The 26503-nt window shown below is 35.5% G+C and overlaps 1 protein-coding gene across 2 annotated transcripts; it reads right to left on the bottom strand.

Moving 5' to 3' along the window:
* Nucleotides 1-376: 376 nt before the first annotated feature.
* Nucleotides 377-25974, bottom strand: STK38 (serine/threonine kinase 38). 2 transcript variants are annotated; one of them, XM_070939700.1, is made up of 14 exons: nucleotides 25869-25974; nucleotides 24663-24798; nucleotides 17310-17361; nucleotides 17082-17204; nucleotides 15647-15730; nucleotides 13063-13186; nucleotides 11938-12092; nucleotides 9825-9927; nucleotides 8264-8325; nucleotides 6686-6803; nucleotides 6339-6462; nucleotides 4975-5070; nucleotides 4708-4802; nucleotides 377-3613 (listed from the first exon to the last, which is right to left on the bottom strand). In XM_070939700.1, exons 2-14 carry the CDS (start codon nucleotides 24791-24793, stop codon nucleotides 3483-3485), a joined length of 1398 nt encoding a protein of 465 aa, XP_070795801.1. In that variant the 5' UTR covers nucleotides 24794-24798; nucleotides 25869-25974; the 3' UTR covers nucleotides 377-3482. The 2 variants fall into 2 exon arrangements, with proteins under 2 accessions (XP_070795801.1, XP_070795803.1); XM_070939702.1 differs by lacking the exon at nucleotides 25869-25974 and adding an exon at nucleotides 25228-25242.
* Between the last annotated feature and the right edge of the window lie 529 nt (nucleotides 25975-26503).

The raw sequence follows: 26503 nt of genomic DNA, 5'->3' as shown, positions 1-26503 counted from the left end.
TATAAATTCCCTCACTCTCATTGTAAGAGAAAAGGTTTATATGGACAACTATAGTTTTCATTTAATCAACATCCTGATGCCATGTTTTCTTTTCTTCCTGTCTCCCTTTCCTAAATTACTTGTTGATTTTTTGCAAGTATATAAATTTACTAACTGGAATAAAGTTGTGAGTCAACTGCATTTGAAAAATATGCTGAACAAATACATCTAGTCACATACTGATCATAAGATACAACGAAGCAACTTTTAGTAACTTTTCAAATTCAGAAAACCACCACAAGAAATAGCAAAACTACATTTATTGAAAATGAATTTTATACATTTCAGAATGCAAAGGTTGTTCCATATAGAATTGGTCTCCAAATAAAACCAACAAATTACATACAAAGTGTACTAAATTGTACATTGCATTTAGGAACAGCCGTATGCAGATACAAAATAATTGTCATCTACCAAAATAAGGCAGAACCCAGGCACAGCGGCTAGTCAGTACCTAAGTGTAGTATAACCTGCTAGGAATCATACACAACCAGCAGTGTGTTGCTTATATTTACCTTAAGCCAGGATTTTTATTTTCTCCCATGGCCCAGCAGGCCAAAATCCAAAACTTTTGCAGTTTTGGGGATATGTGGAAGATACATCAGTGATTACTTAATAATTCAGCTCAGCAAAATATAGCAACTTGCATTTACTAGTATAATATAATTGCTTGGCCAATTAGATCGAAAAATTGCTTTAGAACAAGGAAGTGTCATCCTAGAAAAGTGACTTTCAAAAAGTACTATGAGCTTGTGCAAGATGTCAAGAGCCAGCAATATGAAAGTGGCAGCCTTTGGGGATTGCGTGCTTCAGTGCAGCACAATTATGGTTATGAGTTCACAAATAACATTAACAATAATGGCAATTAAGCTTTAACGGGGTTCCTTTTAAGTTAGAACTTAATACTTTCACATTTTAATTAGCTGGGACTTTTAATTCACTTTGAGAACAATACCAACATAGCTGGGGTTAAAATGAGAAGGAATAAGGACTCAAGTTCATATGGACCACTCTCTAAACTGTGAGTTAGGTGCCAGCATTGTGCATTCAAATATATAACCTATTTTGTTAGAACCCTTGCTTTATAGTGTTCCCAAACACACCATTGGAATCCAAATGCTAATGCTTCCATGCAAGGGGAAATGGCAGTGTTTGTTTTTTTTAAAAAATGATTTAATTTTAATTTAATTTTCATAAGCTTGTCAATATACTATCCTTGTTTGTAAGTGTCCTGAATTTAGCCAGTCATACACAATTACAGGATAGTCTACTGAGATCTTGGCCATTGTCCAAATTGCAGAACTCAAAGTTAGTCTTTTGCTTATAGCAATATGCTTTATTCAATTTCACTAAAATAAAAAAACACACAATCCCTCTAAATATTTCCTAATTACAAAAGACAAGCAGAATTACACCTTGTACTGTAAATTCAATTTACCCACATGCATACTATCCTTGCATTCATAATCTATCACACTGTGCACAACAACTATGTACTATATTGTCATAATGCAAAAGAAACACATTACTGTAATGGAATAGAATGTAACACAAATGTTCTTCCCTTTGAAAAGTTGTTGGCTGGTCAACTCTCTTAAGCTATCTGGTTACCCTGAGGGTTTTCTACAGCTTTTTAAGGCTTATTAAGCACCAGTTATATATGCTACATGTTTTCAATATTTAGCAAGCACCAGAATTTAACTTCAAATCCATCATTATCTAGCAAGTAAGCAAAATCCTAGCCTCATTATGGATGAGACACGTCCAAACGTGGTAATTGTAAAACTAGGCACATAGATACTTAAAAGCAGAAGCAAGCCTTGCTTCCTTTAGGCTTAAGTTAGATGCAAATATTTCATTTGCTTCTTCCTCACTGACGTTTCTGTGTAGATTCACAACTAGAAAGCTACTTGGATAGCAGCCTTTCTCAGACTCTTGGAGATAGCAAAACTTGTGGCATTGAAAATAAGAATGAGGAGAGAGAGTTTAAATTACTGCTTTATGTGGTAGAAAGGCACATGGCACATTCTCAGAGAACATGTATGTCACTATGGCATGTATATAGCTACAGAAAAAAAAAATCGTTTTTTAAAAGTCCAGTGGGTAAGAACAGATGAAACAGAATGAAACAATTTATGGTCAATGTAAATGGCTGATATTACTGCAAGCTGCTTCAGATCTTTCAAAAAGAGGGCTTTTGAATAATCCTAGAACTGACATATCCTTCCTGATCTAGTTGATCAGAATACTTTAGGTGCTCTTTGTCTATTAATTTATAAGAAAAGAACCAGAATATATTAAAGCTTCATAATTTTATTCAATTATCTGATAAAAAAATTAATATACTTAAAAATATTCTGGCACATAGTTTTCAGGTCAATCCTTTTTGTGTTTCCAAATGCATTACGTGTACGTTTCTTTATAATCATTGTGCCGTGACTGAGAATAAATCATCCTACATACTTAAAAATTAAATTACAGGCACAGATCAGTAAATGAGAATAGTAAATGGTACATTGTGTAGAGAGTTGGGATTTGCCTGGATAAACCGGATATCATAATAGTGTCAAAGAGCCCAGTGTAACTACTACAACTACTACAACCAAATAGAAACTTTGATTAAACAATATGAATTCATGTAATTTGCATTACAAAACTATAGAAGCTTGAAATCTTAGAATCATTCTCTTTTTAGAACTATATATTGGCTTTTATATGTAAAAGATCTGAAAGAAGGGAAGGAAGGATGACATATTGTTTCCTATTTCCTTACAGTATTGCCTACAAAGTGTTAATGTTATTACTAGTGATCTGCTTTTTTTTACCAAATAGAAAAAAATGTTCTTTAAACAGGTTTTACTAGAAATTGCCACCATTGCTCATAACATTGCTTATAGACTACATAATGTTATACATACCAGAAATTTATTAAAAGGCATAATACTTCCAGATGACTATTTTAGTACCAGCAGTAAAGTGCCGCAGGTTTTGAAGCCATTACTGGACTGAAAAGATGCTATCAAAAAAACGCGAATAGCCCTATATATAAGGCAAAAGAGATTCTGCCATCCTATGGGATAAACTACTGAGAATCAGCTCTCTCACCATAGTAATTACTGCTCTGCTTCTTCTGTAATGCCTTAGCCCTTAGAACTGAGCTGTATTTTCAGACAGCACTTGTAAGACAGAACACATCATACTCGTAATTAAAAGCCTCTTTCCTTTGTTGATGAAGTAACAGTCTTAAAAAAATTTACCTAAAGACCAAAGATTAATTAATAAAATCTGCAAATGCATCTGTAAGTGCGATTTGTGGAATTTTCCCCGTTCCATCACTTGTAATGTAAACAGAGCATAAGATGTCATTTTGCATTCTTCAAACTTTCACAGCCCCCCCGGGGTAAAAGTTTCGAGACAAAAGTAAACCATCTAGCAAAAAGCTGTTATTTTCCTGACTTCATGTAGGATGGTATTGCCCCTCGAGCAGTCAGGCCTTCAAAACGTTTGTAGGTATAATTGATAAAGACCCAGTCTTTGTTCTTGTAGTCTGTTTCTGGATGGTTACCTGTGGTCACTGATGAAAAACAAAATTCAGAAGGAATATTAAACCATTTAATACACGACAGAAATTTGTTGTGAATATTAAGAGAGTTGCAAGATGGGAGAATATTGTCATTCAGCTTGAGTGTATTATAAAGAAGAGAAAGAAAGAATTAAAAATCTAGAAGGGAGGGAGAGAGAGAGGAAGGAAAGAGCATGACATCAACCCTGCTAAATTAAATCAGCTTTTAAACTCATAGAATGAGTTTAAAAAAAAAATCAAGCATTTAATCATATATGAAATAAGCAATTCATGACAATGCATTTCGTATCAAAAAATATCAAAAAGGAGGGGGAAAAAGATATTAAGATCATAAAGATGCCAGCTGCTTTCTATCATTCTTACCCTACAATCCTGGCCAGCCTTCTTTTAGATGTAATCTTAAAACTGGACTGCAGTAAACTCCTCTAAATTTGGAGTTTCTTTTTCTTTTTTAGCTCCCATTTCTGGGATTCATCTACTGTATCCAGGCGCTAATAAGGATAATCTCTGCTTAGCTTCTGAGATCAGCCAAGGCCAGCTAAGTATTGCCATCAGCTAAGGCAAAATTAACAGCAGGGATATGCAAAACGTACAATTCTAAGAAAAGCTACAACAGGGGTATCAGACTCACGTCATCATGGCGGCATCATGTGACACATCAGGACTTTCCCCCCCCCCTTTGCTAAACCGGGCGTGGGCATGGCCAGCATGTGACACATCTGGCCCACGGGCCAGGAGTTTGAAAGCCCTGCACTACAACATTCTGTCAATCTGGACATTTCAGAACTGGTCTGCTCATTTTCTGGAAATAAATCTTCTGTAATGGGAAATAGTTTACTACTGTATTATGAAGCTAGTGTTTTGTCAAAAGAAAAATGGAGGAGAAACTTTTGCATACTACTTAAGAGTAGATATGACATCCCCAAAGTAGAGACTCTCTACCACAGATCCACCCTGCTCCTAAGTGAAAAAGCCTAAGGATTTGCAGTGATTTTTTTCTACGAAAAGGCTATTACTTGAGAGAATCAGTGAAAGCTAACGTCTCACTTAAGAATAAAATAAAGCCAAAGAAATTAATAATATACCTGCAGATTTAAGGATATCGGATTCCGGAAATTCATCGAAGTTTGATGTGTCATCAATACTTTTGATTTCTATGGAAATTGCCGCAGGTCTCTCCCTGTGAAAGAGAATCAGAGTTAAATAAGCGGTCTTGCAAGGGAAAATAATTTGTTCTACCGTAAACTGAATATACAGTGTTATTGAAACTCAATCTCGACCACGCTCATAGTTGTCGCAGTCTTTCCCTACTGTGTGAAAACTGAACAAAAGCTGAGAAGAAAATACTGTACCTGATATGCTCCCAGTCAACTCCTTCAAAAAAGGGATTTGTTTTAATTTCTTCAACACCTGGGGCACCAATTCGATGTTCCCATTCACAGCAAAATCTGAAGACAAAGACACCATGGAGGATTCAGAAGTATTTAAATATGAACTACTAACTAGAAAAGAAAGTATCCACAGCAGACAAATAAATATATTCATTCCAAGACAGCACAACTGTTTCTGAGGCAAGCCTTAATAACCTAAAAAAATAAGAGTATCAGTGCTGATACAATGCTACTGCTATAAACAAACTGGAAAAAAAATACAGGGCCTTACAGCTTTCCAGGGAGCTAGAGAACATACTGAAAAAATATAGTTTTTATTATGATATATCAAAATATTAAATGAATGAAATCAACATACTAATGAAATACTGTTTTTGTATGAAAAACACTGGTTTTCCCCCAAGCCCTGGATGTCTTATAAGAACCTTTCCATTGCACTTTGAGATATGAAACTTTCAATTGCTAGAAAGTAATACATATAGGAATACAATTCCTCCTCTCTTTATTCAATGTGATCAGGATGCTTATTTTCTTCAAATAAGCAATATTTTGGCTTATTTGAAAAGCCAAATATTGGCTTTTCAAGAAAATAGGAAACAATTTAAGCCCCCCATTGGATGGTGAAGGTGGACTCAGCCCAGCACAGTTCTATGCTAAGGTATTAAGAGCTCTATTATTCTATTTCCTTCCTTAATAATCAGTCAGATACTTAAGAGAATCCCACAAGTAGAGACACACGTGAAACAGAATCCACCCACTCACGTTCCTCAGTAATAGTATTCAGAATCGGACCCCCTCCCTGGACTGAATATTACATATAATCATGATTTGTAGCCATGTTAGCTATACATTCCATGCATTTATTCATGAAATGTTAATTACATAGGTACAACCAAATCTATGCACTGTTTGGAGGAAAAAAATTAAATTCAAAAGAAAGAACATAGTCAAAAAACAAAGAAAAGGCAAGATACCATTTTAAAAAGCATCCAGATTTTGTTCTTCTGAAAACGTGGATCAACCTAAATATTTTTAATTCTATTTCTGCCAAATCATGGCTAACCCAACAGCTCAGGAAAATGTCTAGAACATGATGGCTTGTTTCTAGCTCAAAACAGAACTATTTTTTCATTTCTTGAACAGCTCCACTTATACTCTTGAATATCAGTGCCCGAGTTGGATAGTTTATAAAGCAATTTTATAATTTCAGAAAATGACAACCCAAATCATTGAAGACTGCACATTAAAGTTTGTGCAATGAAAACCAAAATATCAGTTTCATCACTCTCTAAGACTTCAAGGTTAGCAATTATAGATTTAGGTACCTTAAAATGAGATCTTTGGCTCTCTCAGAAATAGGAACTTCTGGGGGGAATATTAAAGTCTCTTTCCAATTCATTACTTTCTTGTATGTTTCTTGAGGAGTCTCTGAACAGAAAGGAGGGTAACCTGAGAAAAACATAAAAGTTAGATCAGTGATTAATGAAGCAAGCCTATACTAGTTACCAATTCCTACGTCCACACATTTCATTTCAAAGTTAAACATTACAACTGCAAATAAAATCAAGATAATGTTTCACCTCAAGTTGTATTCTGTTTAGAAATCAAGGAATAGATTAAGATCTGTGACCATATCATAGCTCTAATTTGGATCTACTATGTTATTCCTTACCAATTAGCATCTCATACATTATGACTCCAAGGGACCACCAGTCACAAAGCTTATTGTACCCTGTCTGCATGAAGACCTCTGGAGCAATATAATCTGGAGTTCCCACGGTGGAGAAAGCCTGAAATGAAACAGTATTTATTCAATGATTTTAGAAATATTCCATCTGTGAGCCGAAGAAAATTATGCAAGATATACTGCTTTTGTAATAATTCCCTGAAACAAGCTTGAGATGTGAAACTTGGCGATAGGGTGGTATTTTCTTTCTAAGTCAATATTTAACACAAATGTACTTTTGGAGAGCAGTTTACTTCAGACTGAATTATTTATTAATGCAAATATTATAGCATTTCTATTTGCTAAATCAGTTTGGCTAATAGTTGCAATATTTAATATCAAGTCTAATGACGAGCCTGTAGTACAGTGGATTAAAGCACTGTTATTAACAGATTAACATCTGCTGCTTGCAATTACTGCAAGTTCAAATCTCACCAGGCTCAAGGTTGACTCAGCCTTCCATCCTTTCAAAGGTAGGTGAAATGAGGACCCAGATTGTGGGGGCAATAAGCTGACTTTGTATAAATATACAAAAGTATGAAGGCTATTGCTTAACGCATTGTAAGCCGCCCTGAGTCTCCGGAGAAGGGCGGCATATAAATTAAAGCAAAAAAAAAAAAAAAGTCAACAAATATTAAGATTGTGCTGTTGTTTGCTTTCTATCTCCCAAAGCTTTTCCCAAGTACATATATCTGGCATCTGTCTGTAATACCTTAAAGCAGCTGTTCCTTTCTCTAGGATTTCATAATCCTGAGACAAGATACATTTGCTTTATAGCACTAAAACTGATAAGAGTTTTACTTGTGCATGTTCTGTCAGATCTCCCAAAAATCACATTTGAAGATTGACCTGAATATCTGTGACATAGGAACAGTATGGCTTACTAATGGAGGAAATCTAATATGCTGCTGGGCCATGTCCTCTTATCAATACCATCATTTTTATATGATAATATTAGAATGCAGGTTATTTTACTCCCTCTTCCAATGCCTTCAAAGGGTTTGTAGGATTTTATAGACTTGTCACAACACTGCTTTCAGGATTATACCATCTACATATGTAAATGTTCCTCCACACAAGAGGAGTGCAGACTCCTGAATCAGGGCTACTACAAGCATTAGCAATGCTTACCACCTGTACTCTTCCTATATATAGGAGCTTTATCTAACCTGCACTAACAGAACAGAGAAATAATTACAGAAGAAATCCCTACCAGAAAAGGGTGTCTCCTCCGCCTATTTTACTGAGACCCCAGTTCCACTCATTTCTACTACCATTTTCAACTACCAGTATTTCCATTTGATTTAAGAACTAGAATCCAAATGTGTTTTTCTTCACTCTTCCCTTATCTTCTTTTTGTTTGTTTTGGTGTTATTTATGATCACATACTTATTTGCAAGGACAGTCCTGTTTGTAACTCATCTTATGTGAGCCACTAAAGGAATTTCTTACTTTCTTGGTTGAACAGCAGTGTATTGCTTCAAATGAAGCAATATAAGAAATTATCTAGAGAGCACTACCTACCAACTGTCTTCTGTTTCTTTTCCAAGTTTCTGCTTTTCTTTTGGAGTTCATATTCTGAAAAGCTGAAGATAAATAACCAAAGATAAATGACATTAGTATTTTTCCATGTTGGACTGTTTTTATCTACTGAAAAGAAGAAATAATTATAACATGGTTAATGTCTTTTTATATATTTGTTCTGAACCCTAATGGCCCACATTCTCTCCCCTCTCCTTCCCAAAAAATGCAATGAAAAGAATAAACTAGTGCAAGAGGAAAGTTGCTGTATATGAATTAATAGCATTAATAAATATTCCTAAAATATATGTATTTAATCAAATATTTTGTAGGCATTTGAAGCTAGAAACAGCAAGAAGTCAAAAACATGTGCATAAATTCTGAATAAGCTACCCAACTTCACAAAAGTATCATATGAAGGCAACATCTCACCTGCTTTATTTATCAATTACTGCTAAAAGGGTATCTACATGCTGAACTGAAGGTACAATTCCAAGATAAAAGCATTTCAATATCTAAGCTTTATCCTGTACCCCTTAGGCACAGGATAAAGCTACACATGTTGTATAAAAGACACTTAAATCACACTCCCACGTTTATTTTTTTTATACAGATACCAGTACTATTATGTAGTAGACAATTACCAAAACATTTATTTTAAATGAGCAGAATCTTTTTTACTGCAAATGCAATTCTCCTAAGGAGAAGATCTATCTTTTTAACTTTAACGTACGAACAGTATCCATATCAAGCCTAATAGGTAGTTCTCACTTAGCAATCACACTCAGGCTGAGTATTTTGGTCTCAAGTTGTTGTGGTGGTTAAGTGGGTCACCATATTACCTGATTCGATTTGACAACTGTTTTTAAGCTACTCATACAGCACGTCACCATGTGGTTGGTAAGCAAATCCATTCTCTCAAATGGGCATTTTTTGCCAGAAGCAAGCAAAACCACTGCAAACCTTAGCCACGTAACTATGGGATATTGCAACCAATCAAGTGCCTGAAATGCAATTATGTGAACGTGTGTGTGTGTGTGTGTGTGTGTGTGTGTGAGAGAGAGAGAGAGAGAGAGAGAGAGAGAGAGAGAGAGAGACAGAGAGAGAGAGAGAGACAGACAGACAGACAGACGTTTGGGGATGGGTTGTAAGTTTAAACAGTCATTAAGTGATTGGTTATTAACCAAGGATTACATGTATATCATGACAGGCAAGAGTGATAGTGTGCCTGTTTATAAGAGCTTTATGAAGTAGTGCCTGGTTTGCTTGTTTTCTCTTTTCTAGACTCTTTTCTTTAATGTTTGTATATTGTGCCTGAACATAGCCTGCCTGAAAGCAGAAAGCATTTTGTATGTTACTTACTTTAGATAAACTACTTTTCTGCTAAATTGCAAGATAATAATACTTAAAATTAAATAAGTATGTGAGAGTTACCCACAAAGGAAACAAACTCTTCTAAACATAGAGATCACCAGGTAGACTCAGAGCGGATAAGAACGAATATTTGAGGGCACTTATTATTTGGGTGATTACAAGTTTGTTTAAATGATATAAAAAGGCTTACTGAAATCACTAGGAAGATTATAGCTCAAATTCCTATAGAATTCTGTCCTATGTGCTTTCTTCAGTCCTGTGCAAAGACCAAAGTCTGACAGCTTCACATGGCCCTGAAAGTAAACAATGCAAAAATAAGAGAATTAACAGCACAGAATAGCATTCAAACACTAAATACTTAGCAAATATCACACATTTGGTGTTTTTTTTAGATGAACTTTCATATTTTAAAATAAAATTTAAAAAAGACAATTTCTGTATACTATTCTTTGCCTATTAATCACACAATCAGCTATGCAGAATCAGGTGGATTCTTTAAATAAATTAGGAAAATAAAAGGTAATATAAGTATCCCAGGAATTCTTAATCAAATCAATAATATAATGCAAGGATTCAATCACATCTGTCATTCCGTGATAGGCATTCATACTTTTCTTGTTACAGTGAACAGAATAGTATACTGTGCAAAAGATGGAACACTTAAAAAATAAATTAAAAGGAAAGCTCTATTAGATGCCTGCTGATTATTGTTCTGGAATCTTCCCTGAGAAAAACCATATACATTTTCATTTTCAGCAAAGTTAGAATGATCAGGTTTGCCCATGCTGCAGAATGCCCTTTAACTGGCTTGCATCTTGGGCATTTATTTATTTATTTATTTATTTATTTATTTATTTATTTATTTATTTATTTATTTATTTATTTATTTATTTATTTATTTATTTATTTATTTATTTATTTATTATTTCTATACCGCCTTTCTCCCGTAGGACTCAAGGCGGTGTACAGTCAAGAAAAATATAGACACACAAACATCATAAAATTGCTAATTAAAATTATTACTTAGTTTGGTCAATTAAATAAAACCCAGAATTAGATAACATTTAAAAAAAAAAAAAATCATTCACGTTTGTATGTTTAGCCCCGCCTGTTGGAACATCAGGGTCTTGAGGGCACAGCGGAAAGCACGGAGATCAGGGATATTCCGTATCTCCGGGGGCAGTTCATTCCAAAGGGTTGGAACCCCCACAGAGAAGGCCCTCCCCCTGGGAGTCGCCAGTCGACATAATTTGACTGACGGTACCCTGAGTAGTCCCTCCCTGTGAGAACGAACTGGTCGGTGGGAGGCTATTGGTGGCAAAAGACGGTCTCGTAGGTACCCAGGTCCTAAGCCATGGAGCACTTTAAAGGTGATAACTAACACCTTGAATCGCACCCGGAAGATGACGGAATACAAAGATGCATGTTTTACATGTTCTACAAATGCAGATATTTACTTAAGATATTGTGGAAGAATGTTTAAAAAGTATTTTAAAAGGTTAGCTTGCTTTCAATCAAAGTCATTTCATTGTCATGAGTCTAATTCTACACATAAAGCTCCTAAGAAGCAACCCCGTTTCAATATGTTCTTTCTTGAAGGCCAGCAAAAAGTATAAGGGAACATCCTAAAGAAAGGGTACTAGCTAACAGAACTGCATCTTTTCCTTACTTATTTATTGTGCCCCTTAAACAGTATTTCAAGTGCCATGACAATATTTCAGGAGTTAAGTCGCAGGTGCTAACAACAGACTTCCACTAGACAACCACACGATTCAATGAGTCATCGTTTTAGAGACATTTCCTTACCTAAACAGAGAAACAGAATGACCATCAGCAGGCCAAAAAAAAAAAAAAGTTGGAGCAGGAGTGATTTCCAACTTCCTGCCAGTTTCCTCATTGGTCTTCCCTGTAGGAAGCTGGCAGGGAGTGTTGGAAATGTTGATTATGTGCCACAACAATGCAATGCTGTGGTAGCACTGAAGTGGCCACAACATTGCCAAATTTCAATCCCATGAGATTGATGGGTCCCAGATTTTGGACACATTCTCTAAGTTAACCCATTTGAGATATATTGATTCAAAAATTGTTGCTCTGTGACGCACCATTTTGTTCAACTGAAGGTTACAAACAACCAAGCAGACATGAGAGTTTTAGTAGTATATAAATTTCAAGCTTAGAATAGAGATAGTTTTATTCTAGATAATTTTATTTAGAATGATTCTAAATAATTAAAAAAAATGATAAAGCCTAGCATTCTAATAGGAAATGCTAAAGAAAAGCTAGCCAAAAAATAGCACTCATACTTTACTGTCCAAGAGAAGATTATCTGGCTTGATATCACGATGAATAAAACCCAGCTGATGAATTGAATCTATAGCTAACACAGTCTCTGCTATGTAAAATTGAGTCTCCTCTTCTGTAAGGGTATCTTTTTTCATTAATAATGTCATCATATCACCTGCATACACAAAAGAAAGTGAAGGCAAGTTAATTCACCTCTTTTATAAACACAGTTATTGGCACTTCACTTAACTGAGCTTACACTTATAAAAGGTACTCTGTATTCTCTACAAAATCTTTTTTTCTCTGGAACAATTTCACCTACTCCTTTTTATTTATTTGCATCCTGACTTTATTATTTTTACAAATAACTCAAGGTAGCAAATATATCCAAGAAACCTTCTTCTTCCTATTTTTCCCACATTACAAATCCCTTTGAGATAGGGGTCAGGGAGGGAGGGAGGGAGGGAGGGACAGAGAGAGAGAGAGAGAGAGAGAGAGAGAGACAGAGACAGAGACATAGAGAGAGAGCTGGAAGTTGAACTCAGTCTCCTGCTTTCTTTACCACTAGAATTTTCACAGATACAATTCCAAACACGCAAAAAATATCTTCCCATTCCAAAAACCTGCTGTGAATTACTTCAGGATGTTTTACCCTAATCAATGCTGTTTTAAAGAAAGTTATCAGTAAGGACATACAAAATACCATTACTACAGATAACCACCCCATCACAATTATAGTTGTCTGTGATATCAACATTAACTTTTGAATATATTATTTCCCTCACGCCTACCATTTCTTTTTAAAACAGCGATTGTTTTATAGCTAAGAAAACTAGTAACTGCAAGTTTAGCTATGACTCTAAAAAGATAGATATTGAGCAATAAGCTGACAGGCTTTGATTAGGCTCCCCTACTCCCCCAGCAAATATGCAAAATGGAGCACAATCATTACTTCAGTAGGAATGCCAGCACAAGCAACCATTTTTTGACAGGCCAAAACTTTCACATACTACTTCATTTTTCAAACGAGTTTTCACCTATTAACAAGAATTTAATTCAGAATCAGAACATATATCCCCAACAACTGATTCAAATAAACAGCTTAAAAGTAAACAATTCAAAAACAAACAACAATGAATAATTACCTCCAGGTAGAAACTCCATGATAAGATAGAGGTTTAGCTTATCTTGAAAGCTATAAAACATTTTTACAACCCACAAACTATCTGCCTCCACTAGAATGTCTCGTTCTGCTCGAATATGGCCAACCTGGAGATGGATATATAAATGAATGTGTTTAGTTACAGGTACCATTTTCAGATATTTGTAAAAGGCATTCAGGCATTTCTACCTCTATCATAATTTTAAAATGAACTGTTTTTATGAATACCCAGTAGCATGACTGCCATTTGGGACACATAAGCTATCATGAAAATAACGAACTGTAGTCTAATACAGATACTGTATTAGTAAGAGTAAGAGCCTATAGTACAGTGGACTAAAGCACTGTTATTAACATCTACTGCTTGCAATTACTGCAAGTTCAAATCTCACCAGGCTCAAGGTTGACTCAGCCTTCCATCCTTTCAAAGGTAGGTGAAATGAGGACCCAGATTGTGGGGGCAATAAACTGACTTTGTATAAATATAAAAAAGTATGAAGGCTATTGCTTAACGCATTGTAAGCCGCCCTGAGTCTCCGGAAAAGGGCGGCATATAAATTAAAGCAAAAAAAAAAAAAAACCTTTCCTGTACAATATGCTCATTAAAATCTTCAGTGACTAGATAGGAAGCATGTGGTCCTTCACATATTGCTGAGTTACAGCAAAAACAATTACCTATCGTTGACCATACCGACTGGGATTATTAAGAGAAATATATACAGGTACGCACTATTCTCCGCTGCTTTAGCATTAGTCTTTTTAACTTTTGAATCATAATTTCTGGCAAATGTTCTTTTCATTGTTAATTCACTATTTATTTTGTTAATCACTTGCATTTCCACTGTGCAAAGAGTAGTCTATAAATTGCAAAATTAATATTAATGATGTAGCCAAAGAATATTTTAAATAACATGCAGTTGGAAAATCTGCATTAGTAAGTCGTTTCAGAAGTGGGGAGATTTTCAAATTACATTTTAAAAGTGATCAGAATATCCTTCTAGCTGGATCTCCTTCATGGGCAACATCTTCAGCAGATCCTTAGTAGATAAACAGAGCTCCCGGTTAAAGAATGATGAGTCATTATAGCTAGGGACCTGCCCACATAAAGGAAAGGCATTTATATGTTAGACACTTTTGAATTTGGTTTGGACACAATGGGTAATCGGTGGAGCTGAGCCAGGACTGATGTTATGTGCCTTCAGTGAGGGACACCCAACAGAAGCCTGGCTACTGCATTCGAGACCCACTGTAGTTTCCATTAAAGGCATATCTATTTGAAGAATCAAAAGCTGAAATTATTAGCTGGAAACATATAAATACATAGAAATAAACTTAAAATTGTTCTTAATCAGTCAATTTGCCTTCCAGTTACTTAGAATGCAGTACTGCAGGCTGCTTCTGCTGACTGCCACCTGCCAACAATTCGATCCTGACTAGCTCAAGGTTGACTCAGCCTTCCATCCTTCTGAGGTCAGTAAAATAAGAACCCAGATTGTTGGGGGCAATATGCTGACACTGTAAACCGCTTAGAGAGGGCTGTAAAGCACTGTAAAGTGGTATATACTAGATTTTTTGGAGTATAAGACACACCTTTTTCCCCTCTAAGAGGTTGAAAATTTGGGTGCGTCTTATACTCCAAATGTAGCTTTTTTGAAGCTTTTTTTCAGCCCTAATGAGGTGCTAATGAGGCACTAGCAAGTGATCTTCCCAGCTTTGCCTGCTCCTTCAACTCTCAGCTGTGCTTTAACGAGGCGCTAGCGAATGAAGCATCTCCGGATCTTTGCTCAGACTCTCAGCTGTTCTTTAGAAGTTTTTTTTTCAGCCCTAACTAGGCGATAGCCGAGTGAAGCAATCTCCCCCATGCTTTGCCAGCTTTTCTCATTGCTGCTTCCTGTCAACTGTGCCTTAGAAGCTGTTTTTTATCCCCAAGCAGGGGATAAAAAAACCAGCAAACTAATGTGCTGAAGCTGACCAGACTAAGGATGCTAGCCAGATGAATACCTGGTAGGCAGATGTCTCCCCCCCCCATTTTCCTCCCCCAAAACTAAGCTGCGTCTTATACTCTGGTGCATCTGATACTCCGAAAAATATGGTAAGTGTAAGTGCTATTAGTATTAAATAATCATCATTCATTCAACTCTGGTTCCTGACATATCCTTCATTCAATATTCACAATTAAAATGACTTTCAGAACATTTTCTTTAGGATTTCTACAAATGTTCAGTTAAGTCCTATGAGAGTTACTCCCATGTAAATAGTTTAAAATGAATGTTAAAAATTCAAAGTATTTAAATGAAGATGGAAAGGATACAAATTCAAGAGGAGCTCGTTTTTGCTAAAGTTCCAAAAATATCAGTATTAATATTGAGTCAATGTAATGACTAAAATGACTGTTTTTGTTTCCTCAAGGAAAGTATCACTTACCTTCCAGAAATTCCAGTTATTTTTAGAGTGGTAATTCAAGAAATCCAATTACCAGTCTAAAGGTTTGATCAAAAAACATACCCCACATCCCAACTTCAATAGTAAGAATTAGATGGCATAAACCTTTTGGAAACTGAGTTTACCTGCTCTTTTTCTAGCATGTCAGCTTTTCGTAGGATTTTCATTGCATATACATGCCCTGTGTCTTTCTTCTGAACAAGCCGCACCTAGAAGTTAGACACCAATTGTTTTTGTGTTAATACATCTCAGATATTTCAGTTTTTCTCTGCTAAGGTTAATAAGTGACAGAAACCGACCTCTTTCTTTATAACAGCATATACATCTGTATCAGCAGGAAGAAATTTTGTGCCCTCCACATGTTTTCAACTGCTACTCCCATAAGTCCCAATTAACACTTCTAGTACCTATAAGACTTGATGTCCAAAATGTAATCTAGGACACTGGGTTACCTACTTCTGTTTCATTGCAGTAAAAATGCTATCTAATAATGAACACTAGCCAATATGGATGGTGGTATTATTTTAAATATTTGTGTATCACTTCTCAATGTAAAAATCCTGAAGCTGTTTACATCATTTATAAAAATGATTGTAACTTTAAAACAATTCCTTAAAAAAAAAGTCATGAGGAGGCAATGTTGCATTGCAGAGATGTGTTCAAACCCTAGGACAGATGCAATCACAGAGGTGTCTTCAAAATCAACTCCAAAAAGTAATATTGGGGACATGATTACTAAGAGATAACCAAAGATTTTGAATAATCTGTAACAGCACTACAACAATATAATGAAACTTCAAACAAAACAAAAAGCTCCATTCATTCATTATGTTAAACCATGACATGTTTTAATAAATCAATATAACACAAAGATATAAAATATGGTTTATAAACCACTACGACTGATTTAATTCATTGGTCTAAGTTAATACCAAACAGAAACATATTATGATGTATGAATCCAATCTAAGGTGCAACCAGTATGCTTCTCTGGTGGATAAATTAGAACTTTTAAACAGTTGAAAAAATGAAGTTAACTGATGTTATCCGATTTTCAAATTAGCAAATAAAATACTGTCTTCTAATTAATAAAATAGCTAAGTTTTTTTTTACGTATATAATTTAGGATGCAGAAATTAGTAGATTATTATGGAGATCAACATGAAACTCCACATCATTTGGTAAAATAGAATGTTAAAAATCAACTATTGCCTAGTTATTCATTTGTTTTAGAAGACATACTGTATTATTGACATCTTTTTATAGTCATATACAAAAGACTGGTAATCGTAACACATGCACTAAAAATAGACTACCCAAAATTGTGTATCTTTTTATGTAAATCAGCATGATTTCTGGACAAGAAATTGCCATTGCCTTCTTCCAGGATATTTTTTCAGCTTCTCAATTTAGCCTTAGATCTGGTACAGATCCCAACAAAGTACTAGCCAGGAATGACCCTGAATATTTTCCAAGCCCAGAGCACATTGAACAGGCTCTGTCATTTGCTAAAACTTCAAATCATTAGTCCTTCTAATATTATTAGTCTCAAAATCGTACCTCCCCAAATGCTCCTCTGCCTATTACTTTTAAAGACTCAAAATCCTCTAGTCCAAGCCTTGTTCTTTTCAGTCGCAGAAACTCTGTCTCCTTTCGGGCATGTGCCGATCTTCTTAGTCTTTTCTAATATATTTTTAAAGAAAGAAACAACAACAATTAAAGTATAGTCATTCACAGCGATAGCTTTGGTACATAATCACCAACAAGTTTTAGCACATGCAATAATACCTCTTCATCTTTTAAGCCTTCTTCTTCCATCACTTTTTCTAGCTTCTTTTGTCTAAAAAAAATTTGAAAATACCATGGATTAGGAAATCCCTATCTTTGTCTAGATGCATACAATTTCAATATTGAACAAAGTCATTTCAAAAAACAAGAAACAATGTGGGAAATTTGGAGTTTGTACTTTCACTACATTCCTTCATTAGGACTAAAACTGATTTAATTTGAGAATTAAATTAAAAAAGTAAATTCAGAATTTTATTTGTCAATATCCTGCCTGGTATATGGTATTTGATCAATAATTAAGTCATTTATCTTTTTATTTGTTAAAGAATATCACACCAAAGTATGAAAAATGATGTGATTATAGCCAAAACAAGTTTTAGATATTATGTAACCCAATATAAGTCAATTATGGAACATTTTACTACTTTGATCAATACAGGTTTGTGATTAAAAAACAACTAATTGAGGTAACGGAAAATGTATAGGCTTCATATCAAATCCCGTCTAATATTTGATTCTCAGTGCACAAATAATTTCACCATACTACAGAGTAAACGTGAAAAGCAGATGTCCTATACTTCTACATTAATTCTCAATTTTTAAAAGTAAATGTAAGTATGACAAAATAAAAGAGAAATTGCAATATAATTTGAAAGAGATTCAAACTTCTCTTACAGGCAGTCCTCAACTTACAAGCACAATTGAGTCCAAAATTTATGTTTTTAAGTGAGAATTTTTTGTCTCATTTTACAACTTTTCTTGCCACATTTGTTAAGTGAATCACTGCAGCTGTTAAATTACTAACAAGCTTCTTAACTGAATCTGGTTTCCTCATTGATTTTGCTTGTCAGAAGGTCTCAAAAGATGATCACATGACTCCGGGACACTGTAACCGTCATAAATGTGAGTCAGTTGTCAAGTATCCGAATGTAAAACATGTGACCATAAGGATGCTACAACAGTCATAAGTGTAAAACACTGCCAAGTCACTTTTTTCAGTGATATAACTTCAAACAGTCACTAAATGAACTGTTGTAAGTTGAGGACTATCTGTATTATATTATTATCTTTCTTTCCATAAAAAGCAGGACAGTTCTATCTTTATCATAAAAATGATGTCAGTATAGATTCAAAGTATTTAAAAACCCAGTAAAATAACACATTGGTGCAAAAAAAAAAAAAAGGACGACTTCTTTCATCATTTTCCAGTAGATAGGGTTTATTATAAAAAAAAGATGGTTTAATATTTTCATCTAGTATTGAAATTAGCCAACCTAATTTCCAGTGAAAATATGTTCCAGAGACAAAGTGCCACTCCAGAAATGTATTACTATAAACATCAAAAATCTTTGCTTCATTTGATAATAATATGAACATCATTTGCACTGGCACTAGCACTAGCAAACAATACAGATAAAGGTACTCATTTAAGTAATCAGAGTTATATGTGTTAAAATATTTTGAATTGGGATTGGTAATAAATTGGGATCCAGTTCTGTTCTTTAAAGACTAAAATTATGTGGATCGTGCCACTGTCATTTCATACAGAATCTGCATGCTGTGCTACAATATTTATAATATGCAGTATTTTATCCCATTTAGTGCCCTTTAAAATGATCTAATTAGCAGGTTACAATAGCATAGTCTGTTGTGATCAAGCTATTTATATTGAGGATGGGCAGACAAACCAGACAAAAGAGCTAGTAAGAGATTCTATGCTGCTAGTTACTAGCCCCCGATGTCAATGTGGAGTGAATGAATACCTTAAGAGTGCCAGAACAGTCTTATTTCCCTAATCTATAGACTGGGAAACAAATAATCCACAATACTATCAATACTACTTATTGATTTTCAATTTATTGCCTTATTGATCCTATTCCTGCCTTCAAACATCTGTATAGTTTCACCTGATCTTGATGGACAAGAGAAATAGAGCTTAGGCATCATCAGCATCATTGTACCTTATCTTTTTTTCATCTGTTGACTCCATTCAGTGGTTTCATATAAATACTGAACCATGTAGGAAAAAAGTATAAATTTATGCAGGCTCCTTTAATATAACTACTAAAGGGCAGAAAATATTTTCAGAAACAGCTTTACAAATAAGAGCAGAGTCGCTGTAATACAAGTGCCTCCAGCTCTCCACAACTCTAGAAGGTCAAAAGCAGTAAACAGAAAATTATAGCCCTTTCTGGCTATGTATCCAGAATCAAGATGACAAAAGTAAATTCAATCCCAAGAGTTAAATTGAGTTAAACTAACAACCACTCTTATTTTTGACAATTAAAAGGTATCTGCTAAATATATTTGACAGTTCAAATCTCACCAGGCTCAAGGTTGACTCAGCCTTCCATCCTTCTGAGGTGGATAAAATGAGGACCCAAATTGTTGGGGGCAATATGCTGACTCTGTAAACCGCTTAGAGAGGGCTGTAAAGCATTGTAAAGCGGTATATAAGTCTAAGTGCTATTGCTATTTATTGCATACAATTTTTACAGGTCTTTAATTCACAACATACAGATGGCATGGCTATATACTGCAAAACATTGTCCAACACTTTTTTAGAAATCTTTTTCCGCATAACTGATCTTCTAACTGAAAAGATTACTGAAACCCCCCCCCTCTTTAAGTGATCAGAGACCTTCATGACTACACCTACCATGTTTAACTGCAAAGACAAGTAACAGCCAACTCAAACTAATACTTGCAAAAGTCTATTCAGTATGCAAAACTAATATGATCTAACATGGTCCTTTAAAACTAGTAAAACCAGTAGAGAGGATTCTCACATTTTCTTCTCCTGTGGAAAGAGGCCTTTAGTAGAAACACAGCTTTCTTTCTGTTCCATTATGTGCCCCAATGAAATTTCTTATCAAGGAAATACCTTCATCACAGCAATAAGTAGCAAAAGGAAGGAAAGGGTGGGTAAATAGATAACTGGGGAAAAAACCAATTTCAATTTCTGACTAGAATTAATGAACTAAATAGCTTTACAGAAATATACCATCTCCCTCAGGAAGGAGTTATTTTCCATTCCAAAATTTATTAAAAAGAAGCCTGGAACTTCTAATAGCTTTATGTCCTTCATAGCAACAAAACACTACATTGTGTTTCATTAAGCTATTCTTCAGAATCCCAAGATCTTTTTTCTGGTTATTTACTGGTGACGTAGAACACCTCAGCATTCATGAAACATTAGGATCTTTGCTAAGACAGACCATTTTGTACTTGTATATATTGAAAACTATTTCACATATTAATACCCACTCCCTACAGTATATCTAAGGGGAAAAAATGAGAGCATCACGGAAATAGGTTTCCAAAGGCTTCAACGTTTACCTTTTGCATCAGATGTATACTATGTACTGTAGTGTGCCCCATGAGAGCAGATATATTGTGGAAAGAAAAAGTGTGTAACAGCACAGCCTCCACTGTTGTCTACATCGTATCGCAGTCAGAATTAATTGGATGGATATTACTCTGGCATCTACCATTAGGATTGGACTGATTGATAATCAGCTTTAAAATTGATTTTAAAATTGTGAAGACCCAACAGATTGGATTAATGGGAGAAAAAATGTTTAAAAAACAGTATTTTTATAAATTGAGATAGTTGGTATAACGGTTAAGGCACTCAACTAGAAACCAGGATATTGGGCATTCTAGTCCTGCCTTAGGCAAAACAGCAGCTTGGTACCTTAGGGCGAATCATTTTTCTCTCAGCCATAGGAAGAAGACAATGACAAGTCACTTCTGAAAATTGCCAAAGAAACTGCAGGCTTTCTACCTTCACAACTTGTATGTATGCACAGATCGTTTTTATTTTCATTTTTTCATGTATTTATTTATTTAGTTTTTACTCAGCTCAACCCGGTGACTCTTGAAAAGTCAAATTATTAGTAAAAGGTAATGAAAGATCCATTATCCTGATTCATTCATCTTATTAATACACTTATTTGGGTAAAAAATAAAACTGATTCCATAATAACTGAACTGAAAGATAAGCATAACCATTGGCTTATAAAAGTTTCCATTATTTAGGTATGCACTATCCTCCTTTTCAATTTAGTTGTTACTTTTAGTCTCCTATTCAAAATAGCTTATCCACTTTCCATATACTAATGGAGTGAATAGAGCATCTTAAATTTTTAATACTGCATTCCAGGTACAAAAGTTAGTTCAATAAAAACCTAATATTAGACTGCCTGATCGACGGCTACTTCATTCATTACTGGCTTCAAAATAGAAAAAGAGGAAAAGAGAGAAAATATTGTTAAAGTAAAGGTTTCATTCACTGCAGACTATTAGCAATACAAGATGAATGCTACTTTTCATGTAATCTAGATAACTTTATTTCAAGTTAAACTAAGTTGTTTATATTATTTCCAGCTATACTTGCTTTTTAAAAGAGTCAACCTACCCATTTGAACTGAAGCAGAGTGGGGGGGGAGGGGGGAAGGAAGGTACACACATACACGAGTTATTACAAAAACAACTGAAAGATTTTTATGGCTTAAGACACAACTATAAAACTTTAGTGTTTCCATAATGGGAACATATTTATTAGGTCTCTATTCCAGCTTCCTTTCAAGATTTCAAGTCAATGTACACAATAAATTATCCATTTATTTTTCCCAACAGCTCTGCCATATAGTGGAATTAGGAAAAACTGGCCAGCCCAACATTATCCACTGAGCTTCAGCTGAATATGGACTAGAATAAGATTGAATAGAACAGAATAAGATATCCACTCCAACATCTTAACCACTATATCACTTAAGCTCCAAGAGGAGAACTGAGTGAAAGTAACCAGAACCTACACCAGAACTCAGAACCTGTAATGTTGTATTAGAATGACATTGGGAGACAAAAGGAAGAGCTGAAGTCTAAATAACTATCATGCAAAAGGTATCTCAGTCCACAGAAGAAAGAGGCATGGGAAGTATCTCAGGAGGGGCTCTCTCTAGTTTTCTGGAAAGTAAAAGAGGCGGAAAACTGCTTTCAGTTTGAGGAAAGATTTGTTATTTTACCTTACAATACAATACATTTTACCTTTACCTTACAATAAAGAGTGTGTTAGGGTTCATGGTTTGTGCTTTCTGTCTAGATTACTTCAAAGGGCTGACAGAACCTGATCATCTCTACTTCCTATATCAACAAGCCTTTCCTACCTCAACATCAAATACACATCTTTAACTCATTGTCTTTATAACTAATGTTTGTCAGCCTCTTTTAGAATTGAGGATAACAAGGCGGGGGTGAAATAATTAACTATTTCCTCACAAGAAAATTGAAGAAATGGAAAACGCAGAATGCAGAAAGTATATGAGGAATACGTATGATGACAAAATAATTTTTTGTGCTTCCTTTGCTATTGATGAAAACTGAATGGGGGGAGGGGTGCAACTGTCTGCTTACTGCATACTAAAATGGTTTTCTTTCCATTGACCTTATACACATGGTATTCAGCTGCTAAGATAGTATTCGGAAAATTACAGTTGTTTTAAGATGCCTAAATTTGTTTTGTGTGGGACTTCATTTCCCCAAACTTCTAACATGACATACGGTGTTATAATGCAATTGTTCATACAACATTGTCTTCAAGTATACTGAACAACAATCTAGAAAGAGTATAGGAATAAGCAATATAACCTACAACCAGATAGAGTATTCTATCACTTTGTACATTATATCTAGCACACTCTATATTCATGCAGAATATCTGTCTTTCAAAAACATTCACATTAATCTCCAATGTGAATTTGAGCTCTGCCTCTAAAAGTGACTACCGTATGTAAAAAAGATAGCAAATGTAGTTATTTATACTATGAAAGAACTAGCATTATGTCACAAGAGGCATAGAAACATGGAGTACATGATAATAAAAACAGAGTTTAGAAGTTGTCATTTTAAAGAACAGAGTCCAGCAGAGTTGAGCAAAATGTGGAAATGTTTGTATTACATTACAAAAATTAGTGTTTTGTCTAGTGTTTCAGTAAGTCTGAAAATCCTAGAATTTAGAACAATTTTATGCACTCAATGATTTCATAGGTATTTCTACTGCTGTCTCATTTTATTACAACTCCTATATCAACAGTATGCTACCTTAAGTTTTTAAAACATAGAATCTTAACTTTCTATCAAGTTTCTTGATTATCTTAATCAAACTTACAAATGAATTCTAGAATCTAATGTAATTTATAAATTCCCAGCCTCAGTTCAAGAGGATTAATTAAATAAGAGTCGCTCTGAATAATTTGAAATAGTTCTTCCTGATTTTTCACCTGGGCTTAATTACTATTTATGAGATAAGCCAACAATAGGCTCATCCATTGCATCTTAATTACTATTACTCTCTTCTACTCCCCCACAATCTGAAAACTTAATATTTTATTTGTCCACCAATAAAATTTAATTTTATTAATTTATAGAGCTAATTTAAGTAGCTCAACACACATGTACCTTAAGAATCCCCTTCCACTAGGAAATATTCTTTATGGGCCTTACTCCCCATCTTTGGAGTAAAGGAAGTGATAAGCAACATCACATCCAATATCATATTGCAGGTGACCCCAATCTCCAGGCTATGGACCGGCATGGGTCTGTGATCCACCAGGAAACACAGGATCCAAGCAGTGTGCAAAACCACGCCAAAAACTGCCTTCCATGGAATAGGTCCCTGGAGCTCAAAAGGTTGGGGGCTGCTGTCATATTGACATTACAAGGAGCTTTTTTTCTATACTTAGTTTCCCAACTACTATATTTAATATTGTGCTTCTTTTCTGCTCCTGGTGCTCTTTTAAAAAAGTTTTATGCAATAACTTCCAAACTGAAAATTGAGATATGTATTAAATACTGCAAACGAAATAAAATATGTATGTACTGGAATGCATTTACAAAAAAGTATTTTCTGACAGCTATCTAAAGAAATACAGAAAGCTGCTAAGGACATTCCTGACTACTCGGAGCAGAAAAGTTGTTTTAAAAATATATGATTTAAAGGGTGAGATTTGCAGGAAAGACAAAAAAATGTACTTAGAAAGGCTGCTTTTGATTATCATGCTCAATCAAGCCAAGCATATTTCGCAACACAAGTTATGTTTATGCTGGACACCCTGAAATCAAAAGAAAGAAAACATTAAGCTAGGAGAAGAAAAACAGCTTTTAATTCAGGAAAAACTTTCCACTCATTTTCACAAAGCAGAGACAAGTCAAGAAATATTTACTGTTGGGCATTTTAAAGAAATGTTACAAAAACTGTTCAGCATAATAAAAGATCAGTGCACTTGAGGCATTCAAGTTTTTAATCTTGAAATTAAGAAAGTATCCCATATTCATATAACAATATTTTACCTCATTTCTCTTTCTTCATGCTGGGCAATCAGATTACTGTAGAAGTTTTCTAATGTCACTTTTGTCATTGTAACTCGCTCCTTAGTATGGTTACTCATAGATGAACAAGGTGCTGGACCCGTCATTGCCATAATTACTTTAGGAGATGGGAAGAAAAATAAAAATATTCTGAGGCTAGGTTCTTTACATTCTTTTTGCTTAATTGAAGGAAAGATTCATACTGAACACACAGAAATGCAATACAATAACAAGTAGTAATCCAAACTGGAAGCACATTTGAAGGCCATATTGTTACAAAATAATTTCACACACTGGACTTCCTCTTTTTTTTTAAAAAAAAAAAACAGAGTTATAACCAAAACAGAAAGAAATGCAGTATTTATGTCAGGAAATAATTTTTAGCTCCCTCATTCTTTCTCTAAAACAACATGTAAAAAGATTACTCAAATTACTGGAAGTTAAAGGTAGCAAAAGTTGGTCGCAAAGCTGCCAGTCCTTTAAAAACGTTTAAAAAGCAGTTTTAATGAAGTTCCTGTGCCTATTTTCATGCCACCAACATAATTACCCAATCTGGAAACACCTTCAGTACTCTTTACAAGAAATGATGTGCAGTTGCTTAGAATGCAGCTGAAATTTCTCCTTAGTTCGACCCAAGAGTGTCTTTGAAGGGATATTCAAAAACCACTAACATGTTTTGCTTGATTTGACATCCGAAAAAAGTTTCCTGAACTATTGCAGCTGCTACTCAGCCGTTGTTCATATACCGTAGGAATCCTTTAAAAACAACAACAACCCATCCCTGATCATTTAAATCGCCCCCAAAATCAAAGTCTTGCGCGTGCCAACCATACGTGGGAACAAATATAAAAAGTCGGGTAAAGCTTTCCTCCTTAAAAAAAAAAAAGTTCCGCGGAGAGGAAACAAAAGACCGCAGGTGCGGACAAAGAAAGCAGAGGAGGAAGACGCCAGGTGCGCGACCCGCTAAAGATCGACAGAGCCAGTCTAGAAAAAGGGGCGAGGAAGCAGAGCCACCGTCTTCCGCCGAATACGGCCACGCCACCAGAAAGGGGACGAGCCGAGCCCAGCACGATGGGCACCGGAGGAGAGGTCTTCGCCCGCCGGGCATAACTTTTTTGCAGGGAAGTAGAAAGGTGGACCCTGAAGACAGAGGAAGGACAAGGAGGCGCGGGGAGGAGAGTAACTTACCAGCGCCCTCTTCCAAACGGGGCAGCCCTGGAATCGAAAGAAGAAGCCTCGCCGATGAATTCCCGCTCAGGCCCGGGACACACGAGAGAGAGAGAGAGAGAAAGACAGAAAGCCGCTCCGGAGGCCTAACCCCGCCTCCCCCTCTAAAGAAAGCCGGAGCCTGCGACGGGACAAGCGCCAGCTCAAAAGCCTGGCCTCATCCGCATGCGCAAAAGCTCTCCAGGTTTCCGCCTTCTTTGGGAGGCGCGGCTGGCTGGCTGGCTGGCTGGCTGGCCGGGGTCTTCGCGGAGGCGGGGTCGTTCAATTTGTTTTAGACAAGTGCAGAGGCGCGCGTGCGCCGGGTTGTCTCTCGGGCTATTGCGAAGTTGTGATTAAATCCGGTTTTTGAGCGTATATGAAGAATTTGGTGGTTTCTTTTTCCTGTGCAATGCGTATTGTGCGTTTTACCACTAGGCGTATTCATACGGAAATATGTTCCAGGGCATTACTTTACTCCCGAGTAAATATGAGTGTATTTCCAGGTTGCAGCATTAGCAATTAATCTCAATGGTGATGATGTTAACTGGTAGGTTTAAGAGTGCGATTCCCATCTACATAGGATGGCGATACTGAAAAGTTTTGGACATCTGTCTGTC

The sequence above is a fragment of the Pituophis catenifer genome, unplaced genomic scaffold (genome assembly GCF_029215685.1).
Source record: "Pituophis catenifer annectens isolate HBS135680 unplaced genomic scaffold, rPitCat1.0.hap2 SCAF_3, whole genome shotgun sequence".
Lineage (NCBI taxonomy): Eukaryota > Metazoa > Chordata > Lepidosauria > Squamata > Colubridae > Pituophis > Pituophis catenifer.
The sequence above is the reverse complement of the archived record's forward strand: the minus strand, read 5'-3'. Positions and strand labels throughout refer to the sequence as shown.

Bases quoted from the DNA above. Each gene is read 5' to 3' on its own strand.
- STK38 (XM_070939700.1), bottom strand. From the start codon at position 24,793: ATGGCAATGACGGGTCCAGCACCTTGTTCATCTATGAGTAACCATACT. The intron at 15,731-17,081 runs GTACGATTTTGA...TCTAACTTCTAG, and splicing joins GCAGAGGAGCATTTGGGGAG to GTGCGGCTTGTTCAGAAGAA. The intron at 12,093-13,062 runs GTAATTATTCAT...TTGTGTATGCAG, and splicing joins CATGGAGTTTCTACCTGGAG to GTGATATGATGACATTATTA.